Source organism: Schistocerca nitens, chromosome 6 (assembly GCF_023898315.1).
Source record: "Schistocerca nitens isolate TAMUIC-IGC-003100 chromosome 6, iqSchNite1.1, whole genome shotgun sequence".
NCBI lineage: Eukaryota > Metazoa > Arthropoda > Insecta > Orthoptera > Acrididae > Schistocerca > Schistocerca nitens.
The window spans coordinates 541258692-541284812 of NC_064619.1; the positions used below are offsets into that span (position 1 = coordinate 541258692).

Below are 26121 nucleotides of genomic sequence, written 5' to 3' on the forward strand. Positions count from 1 at the left end.
GATAGAGGTTGGAAAAGGTGAAAATCTGAGGGTGGAAGATCAGGTGATATATAGTGCTTTTTGTGAGTCCAGCAGAATGCAGGCAGGTGTTATCGTGTGGTAGCATCACTTCACGCAATCTTCCTGGTCGTTGTTCTTGGATTACGTCTGCTAGACATCTCAGTTGTTGACAGTAAATCTCAGCATTAATGGTTACGCCTTGGGGAAGCAGTTCATCGTACATCAAAAACCATCACTGTTCCAAACCAGATGCGTAATGTTATCTTTTGTGGGTGCACACAGGTCATTTTACAGGGAGTTACTGCTTTGTTTGGGCTCAACTATTCCTTTCTTTTCCTTGCGTTAGCATAAAGGCATCATTTCTCATCACCAGTAATGAAACAGGAGAGGAATGGTCACTGTTGTTCATGAGCCATATGGCGATGAACAAGCAGAGGTGCACATGTGGCCACCCCCTGATTTTTGTGATTTTGGATTAGAGAATGTGGTACCCAAACACCCAGTTTTTGAACCTTCCAAATTGCATGCTGCAGATATCGCAAGATGGAAGGTACATCATGCCAATGCTATTTATTTTGTGTTCTGTTGTATTCACATATTGAACATAGGGAAGTATATGCCTCTATATGTTTCCTAATCTCTTTCATCTTACTGTCATGGTGGCAGCATAATGGTTGCTCTTTCTTCTTTGGCTACAGGTCCTGTAAATTTTCCCTGCAGAGTTTTGTGAACTCTCTGTTCCAAGGTGTCTCATTTAAGTTTCCCAAGCACTTACGTTACTTATACTAGGCTATACCGACCTTTTACGTGTGTCTTTTAATGTTTGATTTCTGTTGTCATTTTTGCTTGATAAGGTTTCCATGCATTGGAATGGTCATTTGTGCTTGATAAGAGTTCCATGCACTGGAACTGTATTCTAGATTCAGAACATTGGTGTCTTTTGTGCCTTTTCTTTTAAGATCGCTTCTTAGTATTGCCGCAAACACTTATACAGTATAATATGCTTGAAGATGTACGCAGCTGATCTTGTAATTGGATACTACCATTTTCTTTTTTCTTTGTCATACGCATTATCTTACATTTACCCCACATTTAATGTTTTTTAAGTCTTTCTGCATTTGCTTACAATCATCCACCAACGGTACTTTCCTGTAAACAATAGGATCATCAGTAAACAGTCATGTTCATTCATTTATGTGCCCAGTTCCATATAACCAAGTTAATGAGTTGATCTCTGTGGTCAAGAAACATGAAATTACATTGGCAAAGTTAATAAAAAATAAAATTTGCAAGAATCCTATGCAGATAGCGAAGCTGCTGAGGATCAGCCACAGCGTGCAGAACTGCACACGTGCACAATGTGCTGCATGCATGCATACCGAATCTTGGCCCTACACAGTACATCTTGGGTTTGCTCGATCCTTCTGAGAACTGCTTATTATAGTGTGACATTTCACTTAGTATTGCAATGTGACACTATTTCTTCCAGCATTTAGTACAGCCTCTTCCAGTCAACATGACTTTCTTCAATTTGTCAGACTCGTGGTGTCAGTGCTTTTTACCCTACTCTGATTGCCCATTGTATAAAGGAAGGTCGCGGGTCCAGTGGCTGTTTGCACAAGAGGCAGTCTAGTGATCTATCATTACAAGCCTTTAAAAATTAATGGGTATCACAGGCGAGAAGGATTAGATGCCACAATATGTAATTTACAGTTACATAATCAATCATATCTCAGATTTGTCTTGTAATGGCATTACAGCAACATGCAAAAAGAAATTAAATGTTTAGTTACAATAAGAGAGCAAAAAAATTACAATGATCGACAGATGATTTGTAAAGGATTCAAGGTTTTGTACATCAAGAAGCACTTTATGCTAAATTTTCAAGCATGATGATGAAATTAGTGGTACAGATAGTAAATTTTTTTGGTGTCACACACTTATTGTACAAAATTTTTTGTTAGAGTTCAATGGAGACTATGGAAATGTTATATATTACTCTGAAGTACATTGGTTGGGTCAAGGGACATGCCTGTAATGATTTTTTAGATTAAGACCCTTTATTCCTGAAATTTTGAAGGAAGAAGGAAAGCAGGAATGAAAATTACAATCTCTGGAATGGATTGCAGATCTTGCATTTTAAATTAACTTGATTGTGTGCTACCCATAGTAAGATTTGCAAGTTGAGAAACAGTTTATTTCTAATTTGGTGGAGCTGCATTTAAAAAGAAAATCACATAATGGAAAGAAAAAACACCATCCACTTCCCTAAGCTCTCTGCCATTAAAGAAAATGTAAATTTTGAACAATTCATTGTGGTGTTTAAAGAATTACTGGAATACTTTTCTAAACATTTTGAGGACACTGCCAATCTTATATCTGTCTTTGAGCTGTTTTCAAGACCTTTTGCTGTTTCAGTTGAGAAATCTGATCAGTGAAATTTCCTTTTAAAAGGTAAATTCTTTTACATTAATTCTATCCAGGAGTTCTACATAGTTTTTCTTGGTAAATGCGTCCGTGTTTATCTAATGAGGTTGCAAACATGATACAATGTTTTGATAAGCATATGTGTGTGAAAGGCTTTTCTCATTTATGAACTTAAATGAGCCACAATTACATGGCAATCTGAGTAAGGAAAATGCTAAATTTCCTACATCTGTCCGTATGTCAACAGTTTGTAACAGATGTAAAAATTTTTTGTCTCCAGTGCACCAAAAATAATTAAAAACAATGAAAATATGTTTTGTTTGTGATCTGTGCTGTGGAGAAATATGAAATTTAAAACCAAGCTTTATGTAAGCATTCAGTGTTCCTTGCGCAACTACATTGCCATGTGGAGTGTACCATTGTCCTCCTCTCTTTCTCCACTTACCTCTCTACCTCCTCAGGTATTGTGGCTTGGTAATGGGGGAAGTGTGCACTCAGGTGACGGAGAACCGCACGTGTGCAAGACCTCTTGAAGGTGCGAGGATTACTGCTTTTTTTTAATAAAATATATGTATAATAATAACTTTAATCTTAGCACATTTCAATGTGCCTTTAAGCCATGCAGACACAGTCTCTGATTCATTTACCTCACGACAATTCCTCGTCCTAAGAACCAATGGCATTGTACACTTCACCTGTCTGAAATATACGATAAGCAATAACTTCTCAGCTGTTAAACGTCTCCAGCCCTGATACAGTCTCCACCTTACCACCACATACTAGCGCCACAGTAACCCAACCATTATCATGTGCACTAGCATCCGCATTAGTAAGTGTAAAATTCAGTATGCGTCCACGAAACACTAAAGGGCCATGCAGAATAACTTGCACACCTGTGGTAGCTTATTGAGAAGGGATACATTTATACTATATGCGTTTCTGCACAAGAGTCAATGATGTGCAATTCAAATGTGGACTGGATTTCTGCCTAATGTTAAAATAGTGAAAGCTGCTAATTCTTGCGCATAATCTCATATTGTTAACAACAAATGACATTAAAGAAAATGTGTAATGAGAGGCCAGTGTCAGGGTTTACAAAACCTAGAACAGGGCTCAACAAGAGGTTCGTGAACGTACACTACATTTTGCTTTAGCTGCCTATTTTTGATCCAGAAATACCCTTTTTGAATGGGAAGAGTTCTCCTGAATATAACACTGTATGTCATAAATGAATGAAAATAAGCAAAGTAGACTGATTACCATGTTGGAATTTCACTTAATGCAGATGCCGTTTTAATGGTAAATAGAGCATCATTCAGTTTTTGAACAAGATACTGAAAATGGGGTTTCCATGACTGTTTGCCATATATCTAAACATGTAGGAATTCAAATTGTTCAGACCAACTGATCATATGACCATTCTGAGTAATCAAAATTTTGGTTTTAGTTGAATTGTGTGTTAGAAACTGTAAAAACTCAGTATTACTATATATTTAGAGTAAAATCAGCAACAGAAGATCCCTGACAGTTTCAGTGGGCTTGGCACACTTGCATTGAACTTTTACTTCAACCAATCATATAATGCCAATTTGTGTATGTCTTTTTGGCAATGCCTGATTGTTGTTGCAGCTCTATAGACAACTATTGTTTTCACCTGTATCATCTTTTGTTGACTCATTTATAGCATCAGTTCATTTTCTACAAGTCATGAATGAAGTGTTCTGAACTGAGCCAATACGGTACAAAGGGATCAAGCCACCACCTTTTCTTGTGCCACTTATAACTCTGTCTTGTCTTTTTGCTTGAATTTCCAATGTACTGTGCTCAGCAATGATCTTGATCTTCAACTTTTTAATTTCAAACACTGAGTCTCAAAGAATGTGCTCGATCAGAATCAAGGAAACGTCAGCCATTTCCAGCTAGTAAGCTCTTATCGGCTGGTAACTTGTTCCGTCACCCAATAGCCAGTGCAGCCACTGCACCACGCCAACACACTTTGTCTACCTGATTATCAATAATTTTACAATCCTTAGCCTACAAAACACTCCAAATCCCTAAATTACTTGATTATAAAGTATAAAAAGGCACAAAGCTTTAAATCAAAGTCGGTGCGAGAATGTCATGCTCCTCCTCATAGGTAGCAGTTTTACCAACACTCATAACGTCAAGTGACAAAACCAAATTACAAATCCATAAACAAATAAGAAAGCAATTTCAAAATTTTACACCATTTAATAGACCTATTAGGGAAAAAAAGGGTTTTGCCACTAGTAATATCCCAAGTATGTAATTGAAAATACTACCACTTTTACTAATGATGCACAAGGTAATAGAACCTTTGCCAACACACTACTGCCACAAATTTTACCTTAAAACATGCAGTTTTGAGGAGTCTTTTATATTATGTGCACTTCGAAAATAGCAAAAATTTATAGCCTATGTGGTGAAATAAAGTGAAAACTGTGAAATACGGTGAAAACTGCCAGGTTACTACATCTCGGATGTTTGTTTTCCATCTGAAGCCAATAACTGTATAGCATGGTGATGTCACACTAATGCAGTAGCTTCTACCATGTGTAGAGATTAACGATGAACTTAATTGGTGGCTTGTTCCAAGATGCAACTGATGTGATCGGTGTATAGCAAATGGAGTGATTGCGGCTTCCACTTAGGTTAATCTAGATAGTTATGCCTCATATCTCCTTCACTACCGTGTATTAATATTACTTACAGTACTTCTGCTCGAAGCCTGTCGACAGAATCTGGAATGTATTGTGCCTCTACTGACTGCAGCCAATGTAGGTTGCTCCATTTGATAACCTGACAACTGCAGGGCAACCTGGAATTCCAGAACCGCCATCAATGATACAAATGCCCATAACAGGAAAACATGGTGCCAAAGCCATAAAACTAGGACTTGAACCAGTGGAAGAATGTCATGTGGTCGGTTGAGTCTTTGTTACACATGGTTTCCAGCTTCTAACTGAGCTACATTCAAAGAGTGCAAAAGTGAAACATGATGTGGTTTGCTGATGAATTGGGCAGCCATATTGGTTTCCCATGGGCCACTTGGTTACTCTGCACGGTCACGTTACTGCCAAGGATTATGTGACAATTTAAGCAAATTAGGTCCATCCCATAGCATAATGTTTGTTCTCCATTGATGATACTGTGTTCCAAAACAATAGGGCCCCTGTTCACATAGCTTACATCCTCCACGACTGATTTTGTGAGCATGAGGATGAATTGTCACATCTCCTCCTGCCAGCAGAGTCACCTAATCTCAATATTATTGAGTCGTCGTGATCTGCTTTCAAGAAATGTGTGCGTGATCACTATCTACCTCCATCATTGTTACCTAAACTTGCCACTATTTTGTAGGAATAATGGCACCAGAGTGCTTTGGAAACCACACAGTACTGTAATTGTCCATTCTGCAATGACTGGGGGTTGTTTTGATAGCAAACATTTTGCCTACACTGTATTAAGCGTGGTAATGTGTAGTGGTTTCGGCATTTCCATATTTTCGTCCACTACCTATAGGTGTTAGTGGCCTGCAATTTTGTGCATTTGATCTTATACCTTTTGTGAACAGGAGTCATTCTACTCTTTCCCAGTCACGCGGAAGTTTACACTGCACAGTAGATTCTCAGGAAATATGAGATAGGGAAAGATCTACTTCTGCTGCATATTAGAATTGTGTCATGGCCTGCTGCCTTGTTCACACCTCTCACTCTGCTCTGTGCAGAGCTCAAAGATTAGTATGCTAATATTCCAAGAATTTCATTGGATTTTTGATTAGAGCTTTCTCCAGAACATGACTGTGAAAATTTATGTAGGCTTCACACATGATCCTTCTTGTTGCTTAATTGGTATTAACTTTTCTCTGTTAGTTTTCCTGCAGTGTAGTTGTTAGTTAGAATGTAGTAGTAGTAGTAGTAGTAGTAGTAGTAGTCATCCCTGTTTCCACAACATCCTCTGAATGGTCCATTAAATGAGAGTAGGTCTTTGCATGTCATTAGTCCTCTATGCTTCATCTTCAATACATTATCACAAGGAAAGAAACTTTATAGATGTTTGTAATGAGACTACATATTGATTATTAACATCCCTGCAAAAATACCTGGCATCCCCTTCTCTATTGAATTATTTTTGGGATAAGTAAACACCCCCAGAAACTGAAGTAATGTCCATCCACAACAAAAGTGAATAATTTTTCTGAGATAGTAACATTTCTATAATGTACAAAAATGACTTGTGGAAGAAGGAGCCAAAACATTATGAGCACCTGATTAATTGCATGTTGGTCCACCTATGGAGGGTGGAGATATGTGAAATGAATATGCCCAGGCCATGCAATTCTCATAAATTATTGGCTGGTGGTTTTGGGGGATGAACTTGGCACCAGATAGCATTCCATTGGGAATCAGATCAGGCGAAGAATGGAAGAAAGTTCTTTGTTTATTTGGGCCTGCAGAATAGTATACATAAGGTAATGACATATATTATAAAGAAGGTCCAGGATAGCTGAAATGTAATTATCAGTCTTTATTCCACAACAGGTCTGTTTCGGCTCTCATTGCTATTTTCAAATAATCTGTGCATAAAATTTTGGTGAGATCATTTACATATGTAATACACCCTGCGTATTTGTTTCATTACATATTAGTACCTATGCATATTTATTTCATTACATATTGGTACATATGTCAAGATTAATTTTACATCCATAGTACATCGATAGTTAACTGTCATGTACAATAAATGTTAGTACTCAGTTGTTGTAAAATTATGTATTTGTAACTGCCAACTGTTAGCAATAATAATAACTACCACACATTTGATATTTATGGAAAACTATGGACAATATTCTAAATACCAAGTCCTGTCATCCAACTCACAGAACTTGTCTATTTCCACTCAGTGATTAACACTGTAGGAAAAGATAGGTTGCTGCTTACTGCAAAGATAACATGTGCAATTGCTGACAGACCCAGAGGCTTTCAGCCACAGCCTTCATCAGAATGCCGGTATTTTGGCCCGAGCTGCCGGAGTTGATAGTCGTATGCCTGAGGTGTGCTTCCTTGTGTAAATGAATGGTGTGTTTCTCTTTTTCCAATGAAGGCTATGGCTGAAAGCTTATGTATAAGTGTCTTTTAATTGTGCCTGTCTGCAGCTTAGCATATTATTTTTGTAGTAAGTAACAATCTATCTTTTCATACATTATTGCTATTCCTACCTGATAGATTAACTAAGCTAGCACTAGAAAAACAAGCAGTAAAAAAAGAACTAGACACATTTCATTATATAACTCACAGAAATAATTTTAATCCGGACATAATCACAAAACAGTACACCAAACACATTGCATCTGAACTTAACACAATACACAATGAAATATGCCTAGCTAGGGAAATGTCAACTAAACATAAAAAAGTGTATAACTACAATTTACCTTCACCAGATATGCAACAAATTAAATGCATTGTTAAAACCACAAATATGCAACTAGTCTTTCTTACCAGCAACAACCTCAAAATGAAACTACATTTGGGCAACACTAAATCCTCAGAGTATAACCCAGGTATATATAAAACCATGTGTAACAACTGCAGTAACTTGTACATCAGCCAGACAGGACAAAATTTTAACATTATATTCAAAGAACACATAAGAAGTAGTAACAATAACCAATCAAGCTTCTTTCTCCATGTCAAAAATCAACACATCACAATTGATAAAATTGAAAATGCATTGCAAGTACTACATACAGTAACCAAAGGTCCCCAAAAGGCCTTTTTCTAAAGCAGAGAACATTACACAAAACACACACACACACACACACACACACACAAACACACACAATTCCAACTCGTACGTGCATGACCATTGTCTTTGGCCACTGAGGCTAGAAGTAACTGCACGCGTTTGTGAAGTTTAGGGGGGGGGGGGCTGAAAAGGAGAGAACTAGAGGAGGACTAAAAAAACAAATGGGTGTGTTAGTGGAATAGAAAGGTTCTGTAGCAGTAGAGTGGGAGCAGAATTAAAGAAGACTGTGACCAGGAGGGCTACAGAAATGTAGGCTACATTGCAGGGAGAGTTCCCACTTGCGCAATTCAAGAAAAGCTAGTGTTGGTAGGAAGGATCCAGATAGTGTAGACTGAGAAGCAATCATTGAAGTGAAGGACATTATGTTGGGCAGCATGCTCAGCAACTTGGTGGTCCGGCTATCTCTTGGCGACAATTTTTTGGTGGTCATTCATGTGGACAGACAGCTTGTTGGTTGTCACACCCACGTAGAATGCAGCACAGTGCTTGCAGCTTAGTTTGTAGATCACATGACGGCTTTGACAGGTAGTGCTGCCTTTGATGGGGTATTGATGCCTCTGACCGGGCTGGAGTAGGTGGCGGTGGGAGGATGTATGGGGTAGATATTGCATCTGTGTCTATTGCAGGAATATAAGCCATGAGGCAAGGAGTTGGGAGCTGGGGTGGAGTGTGGATGGATGAATATATGAATATATTGTGTAGAAAAATATATCTAAAAACAAAGATGATGTGACTTACCAAAAGAAAGCGCTGGCAGGTCGATAGACACACAAACAAACACAAACATACAAAATTCAAAGCTTTCGCAACCAACGGTTGCTTCGTCAGGAAAGAGGGAAGGAGAGGGAAAGACGAAAGGATGTGGGTTTTAAGGGAGAGGGTAAGGAGTCATTCCAATCCCGGGAGCGGAAAGACTTACCTTAGGGCGAAAAAAGGACAGGTATACACTCGCGCGCGCACACACACACATATCCAACCACACATATACAGACACAAGCAGGCATATTCAAAGGCAAACTCTTTGGTAAGTCACATCATCTTTGTTTTTAGATATATTTTTCCCACGTGGAATGTTTCCCTCTATTATATTCAATATATTGTGTAGGTTTGACTGGCAGTGGAGTACCACTGTGGGAGGGGTGGGAAGGACGGGTAGGATTAGAATTAATTAAAATTAGAAATTTATGTATACATGAGAAACTGTGCACAAGAAATATTAAACGAACTTACAAATTTTAAACAACTTCTACCTAAAAAAAACTTTACTGAAATACTGGAACGCAAAAGGGATAAAATTAAAAACAAATAACACACGACCACCAAAGATAGCCTATGTTGAAATCCAACCAGCAAGAAATAACATCATTGCTGTCTATTCCCATGTACTTTTTAAACACGTCACATCATAGTAAGAGAACTATCAGGTAACTGTCAAAACACATTCAATTTATAAGAAATATTACTATTACGTAATTTTAGCCGCGGCTGAGCACTAACAGTTATGTAACAGTTTACTATAGAAGTAATGTGGACATCAGATTCACCTAGATATAAGTACAAATTTGTAAGCAATCAAATATTTGAGGCATATTATGTACATAAACAATCTCACCAACATTGTGTTTACAGGTTGCCTGAAAATGGCAACGAAACCCAAACCAGATCTGTCTTGAAATAATGACTAATAATTACATTGCAGCTCTTTTGTACCTTCTTTATAATAAATGTCATTAAAAAAAGAAAGCTTTGTGATGAACATTATGTCGATAATGAAGTCATTAAAGATGGAGCACAAGCTCAGATTAGGGAAGGATGCAGGAGGGGTTTGAACTTTTGTCCTCGTAAATGTGAGTCCAGTGTGCTAATCAGTGTGACCTCGTTTGTCAGATCGGGTGAATTGGGTCACCAAGACATCAGAGTGAGTTCACTATCCTCAAATCACTGTAACATTTTTCTGGCCTCGTGATGGACAGTTAACCTGCTGCCTGCTGGATAATGCCACCACCGTCGGAAAGACATCAAGCAATAAGGTATGCTGGGGGCCTGCAGTAGTATTTTTGTAGTCCACAGCTTTTGTGGTGCTTTTGTTTACTACCACAGGTCCCATGGAAGCTCAGGTGAATGCCTCACCATAGCATAATACTGCCCCCATTGGGCAGAGTCCATGGCACACTGCTTGCTTCAAGTAGCCATTTTGTTGGATGTCACCATATCTGGACACGACAGTTGACCTTCTGTAACAAGAAATATTAATCTGACCAGGTAACATGATTCCATTGATCCACAGTCCAATGCCAGTGGTCCTATGCCCTCTGTAATTGTAATAAAGGATTTTGTTGGGTTAGCATGGGAATAGTTAGGTGTCGTCTGCTGCAGAGTTGTATGTTCAACAATGTCTGTGCCAGTAGTGTACTTCATCAGATCTGCCACAGATTGTTACCAGTCCTGCATTGTAGAGTAGGCAAGCTTCTGATCTTCACATTCTGTCGTGAGGCAGGGTTGTCCAAAACCTTACCATCAACCCTGTGTTTGAACCTTCTTCAACTGCTTAATGTAGATACTCACATAACAGGCAACCAGCTTTGCTGTGCCCATTCTCAATCACCAGGTCATATCCATCTGCCCTTTGTGAAAAATTTCAGCAGTGGAAAAAAATGAGGCCAGCAACCAGAGACTGTGGTCATGTGTGTGTGTGTGTGTGGGGGTGGGGGGGGTTTCTGTTTTTGACAAAGGCCTTGTTGACTAAAAGCTAACTTTCAGCCAGTTGTTTTGTTGTACCTTTTTGCAACTCAACGTCTCTGCTGTATGGTGAGTAACAACTATCCTTTCCTTGATATTGCCCTTTGTGAAAGTGTTTTATATCAGTGGCATTTATCGTCATTATAATGATACCCCATACATGTATGCTCCATTTCTCTACATCTACATCTACATCTACATGTATACTCTGCAAGCCACCCAACGGTGTGTGGCGGAGGGCACTTTACATGCCACTGTCATTACCTCCCTTTCTTGTTCCAGTCGCGTATGGTTCGCGGGAAGAACGACTGTCTGAAAGCCTCCATGCGCGCTCTAATCTCTCTAATTTTACATTCGTGATCTCCTCGGGAGGTATAAGTAGGGGGAAGCAATATATTCGATACCTCATCCAGAAACGCACCCTCTCGAAACCTGGCGAGCAAGCTACACCGCGATGCAGAGCGCCTCTCTTGCAGAGTCTGCCACTTAAGTTTATTAAACATCTCCGTAACGCTATCACGGTTACCAAATAACCCTGTGACGAAACGCGCCGCTCTTCTTTGGATCTTCTCTATCTCCTCCGTCAACCCGATCTGGTACAGATCCCACACTGATGAGCAATACTCAAGTATAGGTCGAACGAGTGTTTTGTAAGCCACCTCCTTTGTTGATGGACTACATTTTCTAAGCACTCTCCCAATTAATCAACCTGGTACCCGCCTTACCAACAATTAATTTTATATGATAATTCCACTTCAAATCGTTCCGCACGCATACTCCCAGATATTTTACAGAAGTAACTGCTACCAGTGTTTGTTCCGCTATCATATAATCATACAATAAAGGATCCTTCTTTCTATGTATTCGCAATACATTACATTTGTCTATGTTAGGGGACAGTTGCCACTCTCTGCACCAAGTGCCTATCCGCTGCAGATCTTCCTGCATTTCGCTACAATTTTCTAATGCTGCAACTTCTCTGTATACTACAGCATCATCCACGAAAAGCCGCATGGAACTTCCGACACTATCTACTAGGTCATTTATATATGTTGTGAAAAGCAATGGTCCCATAACACTCCCCTGTGGCACGCCAGAGGTTACTTTAATGTCTGTAGACGTCTCTCCATTGATAACAACATGTTGTGTTCTGTTTGCTAAAAACTCTTCAATCCAGCCACACATCTGGTCTGATATTCCGTAGGCTCTTACTTTGTTTATCAGGCGACAGTGCGGAACTGTATCGAACGCCTTCTGGAAGTCAAGAAAAATAGCATCTACCTGGGAGCCTGTATCTAATATTTTCTGGGTCTCATGAACAAATAAAGTGAGTTGGGTCTCACACGATCGCTGTTTCTGGAATCCATGTTGATTCCTACATAGTAGATTCTGGGTTTCCAAAAACGACATGATACTCGAGCAAAAAACATGTTCTAAAATTCTACAACAGATCGATGTCAGAGATATAGGTCTATAGTTTTGCGCATCTGCTCGACGACCCTTCTTGAAGACTGGGACTACCTGTGCTCTTTTCCAATCATTTGGAACCCTCCGTTCCTCTAGAGACTTGTGGTACACGGCTGTTAGAAGGGGGGCAAGTTCTTTCGCGTACTCTGTGTAGAATCGAATTGGTATCCCATCAAGTCCAGTGGACTTTCCTCTGTTGAGTGATTCCAGTTGCTTTTCTATTCCTTGGACACTTATTTCGATGTCAGCCATTTTTTCGTTTGTGCGAGGATTTAGAGAAGGAACTGCAGTGCGGTCTTCCTCTGTGAAACAGCTTTGGAAAAAGGTGTTTACTATTTCAGCTTTACGTGTGTCATCCTCTGTCTGGATATGCTGTTTCGAGCCACTTACTGATTTAACGTAAGACCAGAACTTCCTAGGATTTTCTGTCAAGTCGGTACATAGAATTTTACTTTCAAATTCACTGAACGCCTCATGCATAGCCCTCCTTACGCTAACTTTGACATCGTTTAGCTTCTGTTTGCCTGAGAGGTTTTGGCTGCGTTTAAACTTGGAGTGAAGCTCTCTTTGCTTTCGCAGTAGTTTCCTAACTTTGTTGTTCTACCACGGTGGGTTTTTACCGTCCCTCACAGTTTTACTCGGCACATACCTGTCTAAAACGCATTTTACGATTGCCTTGAACTTTTTCCATAAACACTCAACATTGTCAGTGTCGGAACAGAAATTTTCGTTTTGATCTGTTAGGTAGTTTGAAATCTGCCTTCTATTACTCTTGCTAAACAGATAAACCTTCCTCCCTTTTTTTATATTCCTATTAACTTCCATATTCAGGGATGCTGCAATGGCCTTGTGATCACTGATTCCCTGTTCTGCACATACAGAGTCGAAAAGTTCGGATCTGTTTGTTATCAGTAGGTCCAAGATGTTATCTCCACGAATCGGTTCTCTGTTTAATTGTTCGAGGTAATTTTCGGATAGTGCACTCAGTATAATGTCACTCGATGCTCTGTCCCTACCACCCGTCCTAAACATCTGAGTGTCCCAGTCTATATCTGGTAAATTGAAATCTCCACCTAAGACTATAACATGCTGAGAAAATTTATGTGAAATGTATTCCAAATTTTCTCTCAGTTGTTCTGCCACTAATGCTGCTGAGTCGGGAGGTCGGTAAAAGGAGCCAATTATTAACCTAGCTCAGTTGTTGAGTGTAACCTCCACCCATAATAATTCACAGGAACTATCCACTTCTACTTCACTACAGGATAAACTACTACTAACAGCGACGAACGCTCCACCACCGGTTGCATGCAATCTATCCTTTCTAAACACCGTCTGTACCTTTGTAAAAATTTCGGCAGAATTTATCTCTGGCTTCAGCCAGCTTTCTGTACCTATAACGATTTCAGCTTCGGTGCTTTCTATCAGCGCTTGAAGTTCCGGTACTTTACCAACGCAGCTTCGACAGTTGACAATTACAATACCGATTGCTGCTTGGTCCCCGCATGTCCTGACTTTGCCCCGCACCCGTTGAGGCTGTTGCCCTTTCTGTACTTGCCCAAGGCCATCTAACCTAAAAAATCGCCCAGCCCACGCCACACAATCCCTGCTACCCGTGTAGCTGCTTGTTGCGTGTAGTGGACTCCTGACCTATCCAGCGGAACCCGAAACCCCACCACCCTATAGCGCAAGTCGAGGAATCTGCAGCCCACACGGTCGCAGGACCGTCTCAGCCTCTGATTCAGACCCTCCATTCGGCTCTGTACCAAAGGTCCACAGTCAGTCCTGTCGACGATGCTGCAGATGGTGAGCTCTGCTTTCATCCCGCTAGCGAGACTGGCAGTCTTCACCAAATCAGATAGCCGCCGGAAGCCAGAGAGGATTTCCTCCGATCCATAGCGACACACATCATTGGTGCCGACATGAGCGACCACCTGCAGATGGGTGCACCCTGTACCCTTCATGGCATCCGGAAGGACCCTTTCCACATCTGGAATGACTCCCCCCGGTATGCACACAGAGTGCACATTGGTTTTCTTCCCCTCTCTTGCTGCCATTTCCCTAAGGGGCGCCATTACGCGCCTGACGTTGGAGCTCCCAACTACCAGTAAGCCCACCCTCTGCGACCGCCCGGATCTTGCAGACTGAGGGGCAGCCTCTGGAACAGGACAAGCAGCCATGTCAGGCCGAAGCTCAGTATCAGCCTGAGACAGAGCCTGAAACCGGTTCGTCAGACAAACTGGAGAGGCCTTCCGTTCAGCCCTCCGGAATGTCTTTCGCCCCCTGCCACAGCTTGAGACGACCTCCCACTCTACCACAGGTGAGGGGTCAGCCTCAATGCGGGCAGTATCCCGGGCAACCACAGTCGTAGTCCGATCAGTGGATGCGTGGGACGAGCTGGCCGTCCCCGACAAACCCCCATCCGGACCCCCACAGTGATGCCCATGGGCAACAGCCTCAAGCTGTGTGACCGAAGCCAACACTGCCTGAAGCTGGGAGCGAAGGGATGCCAACTCAGCCTGCATCCGAACACAGCAGTTGCAGTCCCTATCCGTGCTAAAAACTGTTGTGCAAAGAACGTCTGAACTAATCTACAGAGAGCGCAAACAAATCGACAAAATTTAAACGGTTATTAAAATACAAAATTGCCTAGTAAATGCAGTAATGCTGCTACTTGCGCACTGCTAACACACTCCTCGGCAGCGGAAGGAGACTACATGATTTTACACTATTCAGGTACTAAAACGCGATGCTACAACTCTCAAATACTATAATACGCCCAAAATTTATGAATTAAACAATGCAAGTACCAAAAACACGCAAAGAAATTAAGAACTAAACTATGTATCAAATGAGTGAGCTAGGAGTATACGACTTGCTGCTGCAGCTGCTTATCCAACGGCGGCAGGGAGCACACTGACTGTGACCAACCGACACTGGCCGTTCAAAACAAAAACATAAGATAAACGACTACGCGAATTTACACTCTTCAGGTACTAAAACACTATAATACCATGTCACTTGCCTGCAACACCATCAGGCACTTTCAGTGGGCTATGGCTCATCATTGTATGTATTTACAAGGAAAAAAGACCTTCTTTTCCTAATTAAAGAAGCTGAATGAAAAACTATATAATATTTTCATACAATGGTCTTTTACACCCCTCTAACATGGCCAAATCCATGGTTATTTTTATTATTGTTTTTTGCCTCATCTTATTTTTTAGTTAAATATTGTTATTCATTGGCAGGTGGTCGACAATCACGTTATTCGGTATATTCCACCCGAAGAATTTGATCCCCCTCGGAAGCGTGCTGTAAGACAGAAATATCCAAATCGCTATGGATGTTTACTAGTTGGAGCAGAGAGCGCAGATCCACAAATGGTAAGGAATAAAACTTAGTTCATGAGAAAAAAAATATCCGTTTTACTTCTTGGTGCTCAGCAAGTGATTTGACTGTAGTCAGTCACAGTACAGTATTATGCTTTTTTAAAGAAAAGCATAATACTGTACTTCACATTAAACTGTCTGCACAGTAAACTTTAGTTTAGTTATCTATACATGTAGCATTTCTTGAATATAAAATGTTTTTTCCTGTTTCATTTTGTGATGCTAAGACTCCAGAGTATTTCATTCATTCATTCACGCAATCAGGCTCAGTGGACCGCGTGCCACCACAGTTAGAGCTCTCCATCTGTCTCTGTCTTCTGCTATCTGTCCCCAGTTTTCCGTGACTCCCAACTGCACCATGTCTTCTCTCACTCCATCGATCCATCTCTTTCTAGGTCTTCACACTGGTCTGCTGCCTGACGGGATCCAGTCCATTGCAATTTTGGGCCACCTTGTTGCCTCCATTCGAACTACATGTCCAGCCCATTGCAGTCTTTTGCTTCTCATCACTCCAAAGGTGTTCGGCTCCTTGTACAGCTCTTCTAATTCTGTGTTATGGTGTCTTCTCCACTCTCCAGTAGTCTGATCGTGGACTGGTCCAGATATTTTCTTGAGGACCTCCAGAGTATTTAAAAAGTTAAATCCATCAGGAAGTCGTTTGAAACCAGAGGCTCTGTGACTCCTTTTCACATAATGATATTTTTCCACAATTGATTACATAGTACCTAGATAAGCAGAGATTTATCTAGGGGCAATAGTGCTATGAGTATTTTTCATTAAATATTTGCTGTGTAAATATTTCTCATTTTGTTTGGCTGCTTATTTACTCTATGCTGACTTACTTTGCATTTAAGCAAAATGTTTTGTGAAACACAATTATGCACTTATTTTTGTGGTGCTTAGGAAATAGAGGGTGATTCATGAAGGTATGCAAATATTTTAATATGTTATTCTACAAGTAAAACTAAAGAAATAAGGTCATATAAACGTAGGTCTACAAATGTTTAGTTACAGAGTTACAGTTAATGAAATATTTTGTCTGAAATTTAGCATCTTCGCTAATATGAAGCCATTGCAAAACTGTACAAGGATAAAGTAAAGCATGATTTCCATTTATTTTGTTGTTGTTGGTCTGGTGAATCTAATAAAACATGTCTCAGACATGTGTCTGCAATAGTTTTCCAGAACATTCAGAGCAGCAAAGATTATTATACAAGTAAATTTGTTTACTTTCCATTATGAATGTAGAAATGTTTGTAATTTTTGGCAACCGTTAGTGAGTTGTTTGTCATTTCCTAACCTTGAAACAAGTTAGCCTTCTGTATTGTTCACTGAGAGAACATAACAACAACAGTGTGTGTAACTGAAACCACATAGTAACTGTTGTAGTTTGTAGATTATTTATGAAATAGGGATGCCTTTCAAATTTACAACAGAGGAATATGCCAATATGGTGTTTATTTATGGCAAATGTGATGGTAATGCCTCCACTGCAGTTAATGAATATCGCGTGTGTTATCCAACTTGGAGGTTTCCGAATGCATGAATGATTAGTGTAGTATTTTGATTGTTATGGGAGACAGGTTCTCTACCTAGTGTTCATAATCTGGATGTTCTGGAAAACTACTGCGGATAATGTCTGGGACATGTTTTATTAGATTCACCAGACCAATAACAACAAAATAAATGGAAATCTTACTCTGCTTTAACCTTGTACAGTTTTGCGATGGCTTCATATTAGCTAAGTTGCTAAATTTCAGGCAAAATCTTGTATTAGCTGTAACTCTATAAATAAACATTTGCGGACCTGTGTTTGTATGAACTTTTTTCTTTAGTTTTACTTCTAGAATAACATATTAAAATATTTGCATACCTTTGTGAATCACCTTATATGTGTCTGAAATTAAAGGTTTATTTGCGGTTGTTACAAATCGTCTCCATTACAGCCTTCAGACGCTTGGCATAAATCTTCCTAATTTATTTATCTCTCTCTTGATATGTACAAGGGTAAGTCAATTATTATCCACAGTTTAGTTATATTTTTGTTTCTTTTGGTAGTACTGTCGTTTTATGTTGACGCATGCTTTGTTTATTTGTTGTTATATCTTGGCAATTTTCAAGCTGCTTGGTTAGTTTCATTATCGCTGCCATGCTGTTAATCATGGCTGCTCTGCTGTCTATTTGCACCAAAGAAGAGCAACGTTCAGTGATTCATTTTTTGTGGTCGGAAGGCGTATTAGGGGCCAAAAATCATCGTAGACTTACAGTACAGTACGAGAACAATGTTTTGCCACAGCAGAGTGTGCACGAGTGGACTGAAAAATTCTGAAATAGTCGCACAAGTGTTACGCACAATGAAGGAGCCGGATGACCATTTACCGCCACAAATGAAGAAACCATTGAGCATTCACATGAAATGATTCTCTTAGACAGACAATGAACTATCAATGAAGTGGCACATCATCTGCAAATTAGTCACAGTTCTGCCTGCAAAATCATCCACAACAGACTTGGGTTACATAAAGTTTATGCAAGATGGGCCCCAAAACAACTCACACAGTTGCATAAACAAACGCGCTTGGACATCTGCGAAAAACATTTGGATCGCTATGGAAATGAAGGGGACAACTTCTTAGACAGGATCATTCCTGATGACGAAACATGGATCCATCATTACGATCCAGAGAGTAAACGGCAGAGTATGGAATGGAAACATCCAAATTCGCTGTGCAAGAAAAAGTTCAATACCCAACCGTCCACAGGAAAACTGATGCTTATGGTTTTTTGGGACACCCGAGGTCCAGTACTGGAACATTATGGGGAAAGGGGCACAACAATAAACAGTGTATGTTACAGTGAGATGCTTACTGCCAGGCTGAAGCTTGCAATTCGTAGCAAACGCTGAGGATTGCTGTGAAAAGGTGTTGTGTTGTTGCATGACAATGCCCATTTGCATACTGCTGCCCACACTGCTGAAACACTCCAGAAACTCAAATTTGAAGTACTGGATCATCCTGCATATAGTCCCAAACTCGCCCCTTCTGACTATCAGTTTTTTGGTCCACTCAAACAGGCATTAAGGAGCCATCGATTTGCCTTGGACGAAGAAGTGAAAGAAGTGGTGCATACCTGGCTCGCAGCTCAACCGAGAACCTTCTTTTGTGAGGGCATCAGGAAGCTTGTACAACGATGAACCAAGTGTGTTGAAACACAAGGAGACTGTGTCGAAAAATGATGTTCTTGTAAGTTTCCTATTTGATTGCAATAAAATTTTATAACTACTTTGCCAATAATAATTGACTAGCCCTCGTATCTCTTACCTGTATCCTTGATACTGCTTACTGCATTCACTTTTTGTAGACGCAGTTTCAAGAACGTGACTGAGTATATTTCAGAGAGTTCAGAACATTATGAAAAAAAAGTACAGTAATTGTTTGTCTTTCTACTGTCTTCCAAGGACAGGTTTATGGCCCAGTTGGTAATGTCATTGATTGAAATTACATTAATCATGCTTGCTTTAGTATGGCACAGTAGTAAACTCTTATTTGGATGTGTGCTCTACATCGAGGATCGTATGTATGACACAGATGTAAGAACCCGACATTCTGCTTTAAGTAGTGTCTATGTGCAGTTATTGGCTCCGAGCCTTATCCTCATTCAGCTACTTGTCCCAATCACCCTTCTGCAAAATTGGCAAGTAATGACACTTCTGAGTTCCTCTCAAACATATCAACCCCCTCCTCAAAGTCATTGGGAGCTTTTGAGCACTGCAGGGAAATTTTAGTAACAATGTTCTCAAACAATGAAATTCACAAGAAAATGGGACTGGTGATGTTCTCATGTATTGGACATTTTTAATAGATAACAGAAGAGTTTATATCCTGAGGTGTTCCATTACATGCTGACTATTTAATGCAGTTTCTTCATTGTGTTTGTGTGTCATTGATCGTTACTCCTTGAAAGTCAGTGTTGGACTCCATTATAGCAAGAAAAAACATGATGTGTGGAATGTAGTACTTGATAGAGCAAGCATAAGATACAGGTCTTGTGTAACACTGAATACATTGACTAGACAACAGTACTACAGCATAAAGAATAGCCGGAGCACTTGTTTGTGATTACTCAAACAATGCTGTTTCTTCGGCAGCTCACCAGAGCGCGCCAGGGGACCGACCCAGTTGGCCTCTGTAAGCAGGCCTGTGAACTGTATGGAAGTGTGCTCTCTCAAATTGCATATGTCATGAGTGAAAGTACATCACTCCTCCCTTCTGGGGGGTGGGAAAAACAACATATATACAAAAAAAAAAAAAACACTAGGCACAGAAAAATGCATGGTGCAGATAAAATTTGCTGGTACCAAAAAAGGCACTGGTACTGTGGGGGAGGGGTGGGGAGCACTGATCTCACAAGACACTGAGATTGTGAGTGTTGGAAAACACCAATGACGACACTGAATCCATTTCATCAACTCAACGATGGCAGCTGCTGCAGCATGTGGCGAGCAGGCACCAGTGAGTAGAGGCGGAAGTGATGAGGGTGTGGGTTGAGCACCCTCCTACCACTCATGAGAGGCCATAGGGCACGACCGGGAACAGCCTCTCCATAGCAACATCTTCATCAAGGTCAGCAGTTGGCACCGGAGGTTTCAGTGGGGGTGTAGGAGACGACAGCATCACAGGACACAGCAACGGAGGTGGCAGCAGCGGCCACAGTGTGAGGTGACAGCAGTCAAGGATGGAAGGAGGAGCCCCAGACAGTGATATGTCAGGAAACGACCCCCTCTGTGGTGCGAACCAGACCTTCTGCAACACAGGAACAGGCATCGACAGCAGTGGGGGTGGTGAAGGTGATAGTCCCTCCGGAATGAGGCCCGCCGTGCACAGCCGCAGCTGGTTGGACTGATGGGACATCTGACCATCAGGGATGAGGACGATGCACAGGCGCCAGCCCTGGCAACATTTGATGATGGCAAGAACCCAGTTCGACAGGCAGCCAAAACCACTAGCCCAACCAGGCGCACCTGGCCGGAACCATCTCATAGCTAGTGACCAGCAGATGGAGGAGTGTCCGTGATTCACATCTGTGTGGAGTGTCCACAGTTGCCCCCCTGCGGGTCTGAGGGTCAGAATAGGCCCTCAGTATTCCTGCCTGTTGTAAGAGGAGACTAAAAGGAATCTCACATGTTTCGGCCTTTATGTGATGGTCCCCTGTAGGGTTTGACCTCCATACTTCCAAATTTTTTTCCGAAGAGCGAGCCAACTGGGGAAGGGCACCTTACATGGTGCATCGTGTCCTTTGTGCATCGTGTCCTGTATGCATCGAGATCTTTAACCTGCTTTCTTGTCCTCGCATTGCAGTCCCGCTCACTCTCCTTCTCTTGGCCGAGGATACATTCCTGGGTGCAGTCTGTACCATCCAGTATGCTGCGTCGCTTCTGTGCCTACATCAACCATGGACTTCTTTGTACCTGATATCCAGCACGGTAGCCAGTCCATTGTGGTGGGGTCGCCATGTACCCTGTTGGTTGTAGGCCCCTGACAACACAGGGATTACTCTGTTGATGCCTGCGCCATTAACTCCCCACGTATACTAAGGAGTAGATGCCTATCTCCCTGGGGCATCGGGACTCCCGGCAATGGCCATCCTGCCAAGGAGCCCTTGCTGCAGGTGGGTGGCACCCGTGGGGAGGGCCCTTGGTCAGAGTGGGTGGCATCAGGGCGGATGACATGCAATGGAGCGTGGCACATCTTCTCTTGCTGGTGGCCAGCCGCCAGCAGTCTCTAAGCGTTTCAGGGCTCAATTTAATGCAAACATGTATGACCCCAAATCGTTTCCCTCTCTGGCCACACCATGGGAGGAATGAAAGGCTAAGAATGGCAGCGAAGCTCATTTGCCCCGCTACCTAATATGTGCGAGAGCTGATGGGGAATCCTTTATGTCCATGACGCCTCAGTTCTTTGTAGAGCATTTAGAGAACAAGTTTGGGGAGGTGCAGGGCTTGTACAAAATGCACTCAAGGTCAGTTTTGATAAAAACTGCATCCTCTTCCCAGTCACGGGCATTACTCGCTTGTGACAAGTTGGGGGATGTTTCAGCTACCATCACGTCCCGTAAGAGTTTAAATATGGTCCAGGGTATTATATTCCACAGGGACCTTCTTCTGCAGTGTGATGATGAGCTGCGCGGCATTTTAGACTGGAGAGGTGTTCATTTCGTCCGGCGCGTTCATCGGGACCGAGGGATAATCAGGTTGCCTCCAGTGCCTTCATGTTGGCCTAGGAGGGTGATACATTGCCTGAGAAGGTCAAGGTAATGGTCTACTGCTGTGATGTCAAGCCCTATATCCCTCCCCCGATGTGGTGCTTTAAGTGCTGGAAGTTCAGCCATATGTCATCCCGCTGTACTTCCAGCCTCACATGTCGAGATTGAGGACACCAATTACATCCAAATACTCCATGTGCCCCGCCTCCCATCTGTGTCAACTGCGGAGAGCATCATTCACCTTGTTCGCCAGACTGCAGGGTTTTACAGAAAGAGTGGAAAATCACGGAATATAAGACCCTGGACCGACTGACCTACACTGAGGCTAAGAGGAAATATGAATGACTCTATCCTCTGCGAATGACTTCCTCTTATGCTTCCGCTACGACAAACTGTGATAGCCCTATCAATTCAGCAAATTCCACTCGGCTCCCCGGGCCATAACACTACACCTCCCGCCTTGACTGTGGGGGGGAACTACCCTCCCTGTTGCCTCTGCACCACCTACTTTGGGAGCAACAGCCCCCCACCCATCGGGGACATATGTCTCCACTTCTAAGCTGGAGAAGCGTCCAACTTCTTCGGCTCCTCTCACTCAGAACTCCCTTCGCAGGTTTCCACCAGTGGGAAGGAGGACGCCTGCCAGTGGCATAAGTGCTCACAAGCAGGTGGTCGTAGGGCTTCACGATCCTCCTCAGTCCCGCAGACTGAATCAGTGAAGCCCTCCCAGCCAGTGAAACCCAAGGAACAGCGCGAAAAGTCCAAGAAGAAGACCTCTAAGACCAAGGAACGTGTGGTGGCACCCACCCCACTGCAATGTATGAGCTCTGCGTCTGAGGATGGGGTGGAGATTCTGGCATCCACTGAGGACCTAGATATCGCCAGACCCTCAGACACCATGGAAGTCGATCTCATGGGTACTCAGTCGGTGGCAGCAAGTGATTCAGTAGCGTAATCTGCCTCCTCGTTTCCTTCATTCCTTTTTCGGCCGCTGACAATGTCATCCTCCAGTGGAATTGCAGCAGTTTTTTCCTTGACCTGGCTGAGCTCCAACAACTTCTCAGCCTACACCCTTTCTCCTGCATTGCTCTTCAGAAACTTGATTTCCGGCGATGCGAACCCCCACCCTCCATTGCTATCGGGGTTATTATAAGAATTGGGCAGCTTATGAGAGGGCACCTGGTGGAGTCTGTGTCTATGTCCTTAACTCTCTTTACAGCAAGTGTGTCCCTCTTCAAACACCATTAGAGGCTGTCGCTGTTCGGGTGTGGACGCCTCAGGCTGTTACTGTCTGAAGTCTCTATCTTCCACCGGATTGTGATGTCCCACGCATGTATTGACTGCGCTGATAGCCCAACTGCTGCCACCTTTTCTGTTATTGTATGACTTTAACGCCCATAACCCTTTGTGGTGTGGATTGGTGGCAACGGCTGAGGCACTGTCATTGAGCAAGTGTTGGCACAGCTCGACCTTTCTCTTTTAAATAATGGTGCCTCCACACGTTGACGGCGAACCTCTTGCTGTGGTGGAGACGCATCGGTTTTTGGGCTTGCTTTTTGATGCCCAGTTGACTTGGCTCCCTCATATTCAGCAGTTTAAACAAACATTGTGGCGCCATCTTAACGCTCTTCATTGCTTGAGTCACACCAGCTGGGGTGCTGATTGGTCTACACTTCTACAACTGTATCAGGCGCTGATTCAGTCCCGTCTGAGCCTGGCTTATGGTTTGGTGCCACCTTCCGCATTGCGATTGCTTGACCCCATACTTCACTGTGGGATCCGACTCGCAATTGGAGCTTTCCACACAGCCCCTGTAAACAGCCTACTTGTGGAGGTTGGTGTCCCTCCATTGCGGATCCGGCGCCAGTGACTACTGGCCGCTTATGCTGCACATCTTTGTAGCCTGTTTGGGCATCCAAATTACCGTTTCCTGTTCCGCAACTCAGTCGTCCATCTTCCAGAATGGCGGGCCCAGTCAGGGTGTACGATCATGGTTTGCGTCCGGGCTCTTATCTCTTGGCTTGAGTTTTTCCCTCTCCCACCTCTTTTCCGGGCCCATATACCTATACACCCATGGTGTGTGCCCCGCCCATGCCTTCGACTGGATTTGCCTCAGGGCTCGAAGGACTCAGTCCCTGCTGAGGCCCTCCGCCACCGCTTTCGTACCATTCTTGCCGCGTTTCACGGCTCTGACGTGGTCTATACCGACGGTTCGACGGTTGCTGGTCGAGTTGGTTATGCTCTTACTCGTGGGGATCATTCTAAATGACTCTCATTGCCGGCTGGCTGCAGTGTTTTCACTGCCGAGCTGTTCGCCATCGCTCACGCCCTAGGGTATATCCACTCCTGCTCAGGTGAGTCCTTCGTTATCTGTAGTGACTCCCTGAGCAGTTAACGAGCTGTCGACCAGTGTTTTCCTCGCTCTTGTCTGGTGATGGCTATCCAGGAGTCCATCCAAACTCTTGCCCTTTGTGGCCGCTCCATGGTTTTTATGTGTACCCCGGATCATGTTGGCATCCCAGGTAATGAACGTGTTGACACGCTGGCCAAACAGTCTGCCAGTGCACTAGCTTTAGAGATTGGCCTTTCAGAGTGTGATCTCCATTCAGTTTTGCGGCAGATGGTCTTTGGTACCTGGGATGATGAATGGCGCACCCTACCTTCACCCAACAAACTTTGGATCGTCAAGGAGACTACCGGTGTGTGGCACTCCTCCTTGTGGGCCTCTCGCAAGAACTCTGTTGTACTCAGCTGGCTGCACATTGGCCACACTTGGATGACGCATGGTTATTTATTATGCCGAGAGGACCCACCTCTATCACTGCGGTTCTGCATTGACAGTGGTCCACATTTTGTTGCACTGTTCACTTTTAACTGCGCTCAGGCAGACATTTGCACTGCCTGATATGCTCCCTGCACTTTTAATGGATGACGCTGCCATGAAAGGATTAGTTTTGAGTTTTATTTGTGCAGGGGGCTTTTATCGCTTGATCTGAGGGTTTCTCTTTCTTTTGTGTTTAATCTGGCCTTTGGCCTACAGTTTTAGATTGGGCTTTTTAGTGTGTCTCTTGGTGGTTGGCTTTTCCTTTTTTTTTTGTTTCCGTGGTTGGCCAACCACTGTAACACTCTGTGTGTTTTTAATTCCTCTTTTCTGGTCTTTGTCTATGTCTTTCTTGTTCTGTGTCATTCCTTGTCATCTCCGTTGCTTGTTTTTGTTCCTTGTGAATGTTTCATGATTGTGGAAAAAGGGACCGATGGCCTTTCTAGTCTGGTCCCTTCAACCGCCCCAAACCAACCGACCAAACTGTCCACAGTTGGCATCCATATAGCAGCTCCACCAGGCTCTTGTCTCTTGATGGAGTGAAATGATATGAACTCAGAAAAACAGTCTAAAAAAACTGGGGGAGATCTGCAAAATACATGCTTTCACATCTGAGCTTTAAACATCCAAACCATGTATTCCGCTTCACCATTATATTAAGAATGAAACAGGGCAGCTTTGAGGTTGGGTTGAAACAGTGGAGCTGTGAGATAGCGTGACATCCATTTCAACAACCCGATGATGGTGGCTACTGCAGCATGTGACAGGCAGGCAACAGTGAGTAGCATAATAAGAAGATGCAAATTCTCGAGTAACAAACTGGAAGCCGTTATTGATAACCACCGTATACAGAAGTTCCTCAATTGCAAATATCTTAGATGGGGCTGAAATAGTTGCTGCCACGGATGTGGTGGACAGCGCACCATATAGGGAAACTTGGAAAAGGTGCCCACTACAATGAGCCGATACTGATTTAGGAAGGGCTCAGCAAAATCGTCATATAAACACACTCATGGGTGCTGTGGCATCAGCCCAGCAGAAAAAGACGACTGTGGGGCTGCCTCTTGCTGAACAGTGAGTGCAAGTGAAGATAAGCCATGTAATGTCCCCGTCTGTGCCCAGACAATGCACATACCAGTGGGCCAAAGCTTTGGTGCGAGATGTCCCTCAGTGACCTACATGCAGAAG

The 26121-nt window shown here is 42.7% G+C and overlaps 1 protein-coding gene across 1 annotated transcript in view; it reads left to right on the forward strand.

Moving 5' to 3' along the window:
* The window catches only part of LOC126262201 (39S ribosomal protein L3, mitochondrial), an 88099-nt gene that overhangs the window by 15857 nt on the left and 46121 nt on the right, over positions 1 to 26121 (forward strand). Inside the window, exon 4 of the mRNA XM_049958620.1 lies at positions 15711 to 15845. Within this exon, the coding sequence (XP_049814577.1) occupies positions 15711 to 15845 (135 nt within the window). The remainder of the gene's footprint in view (positions 1 to 15710; positions 15846 to 26121) is intronic.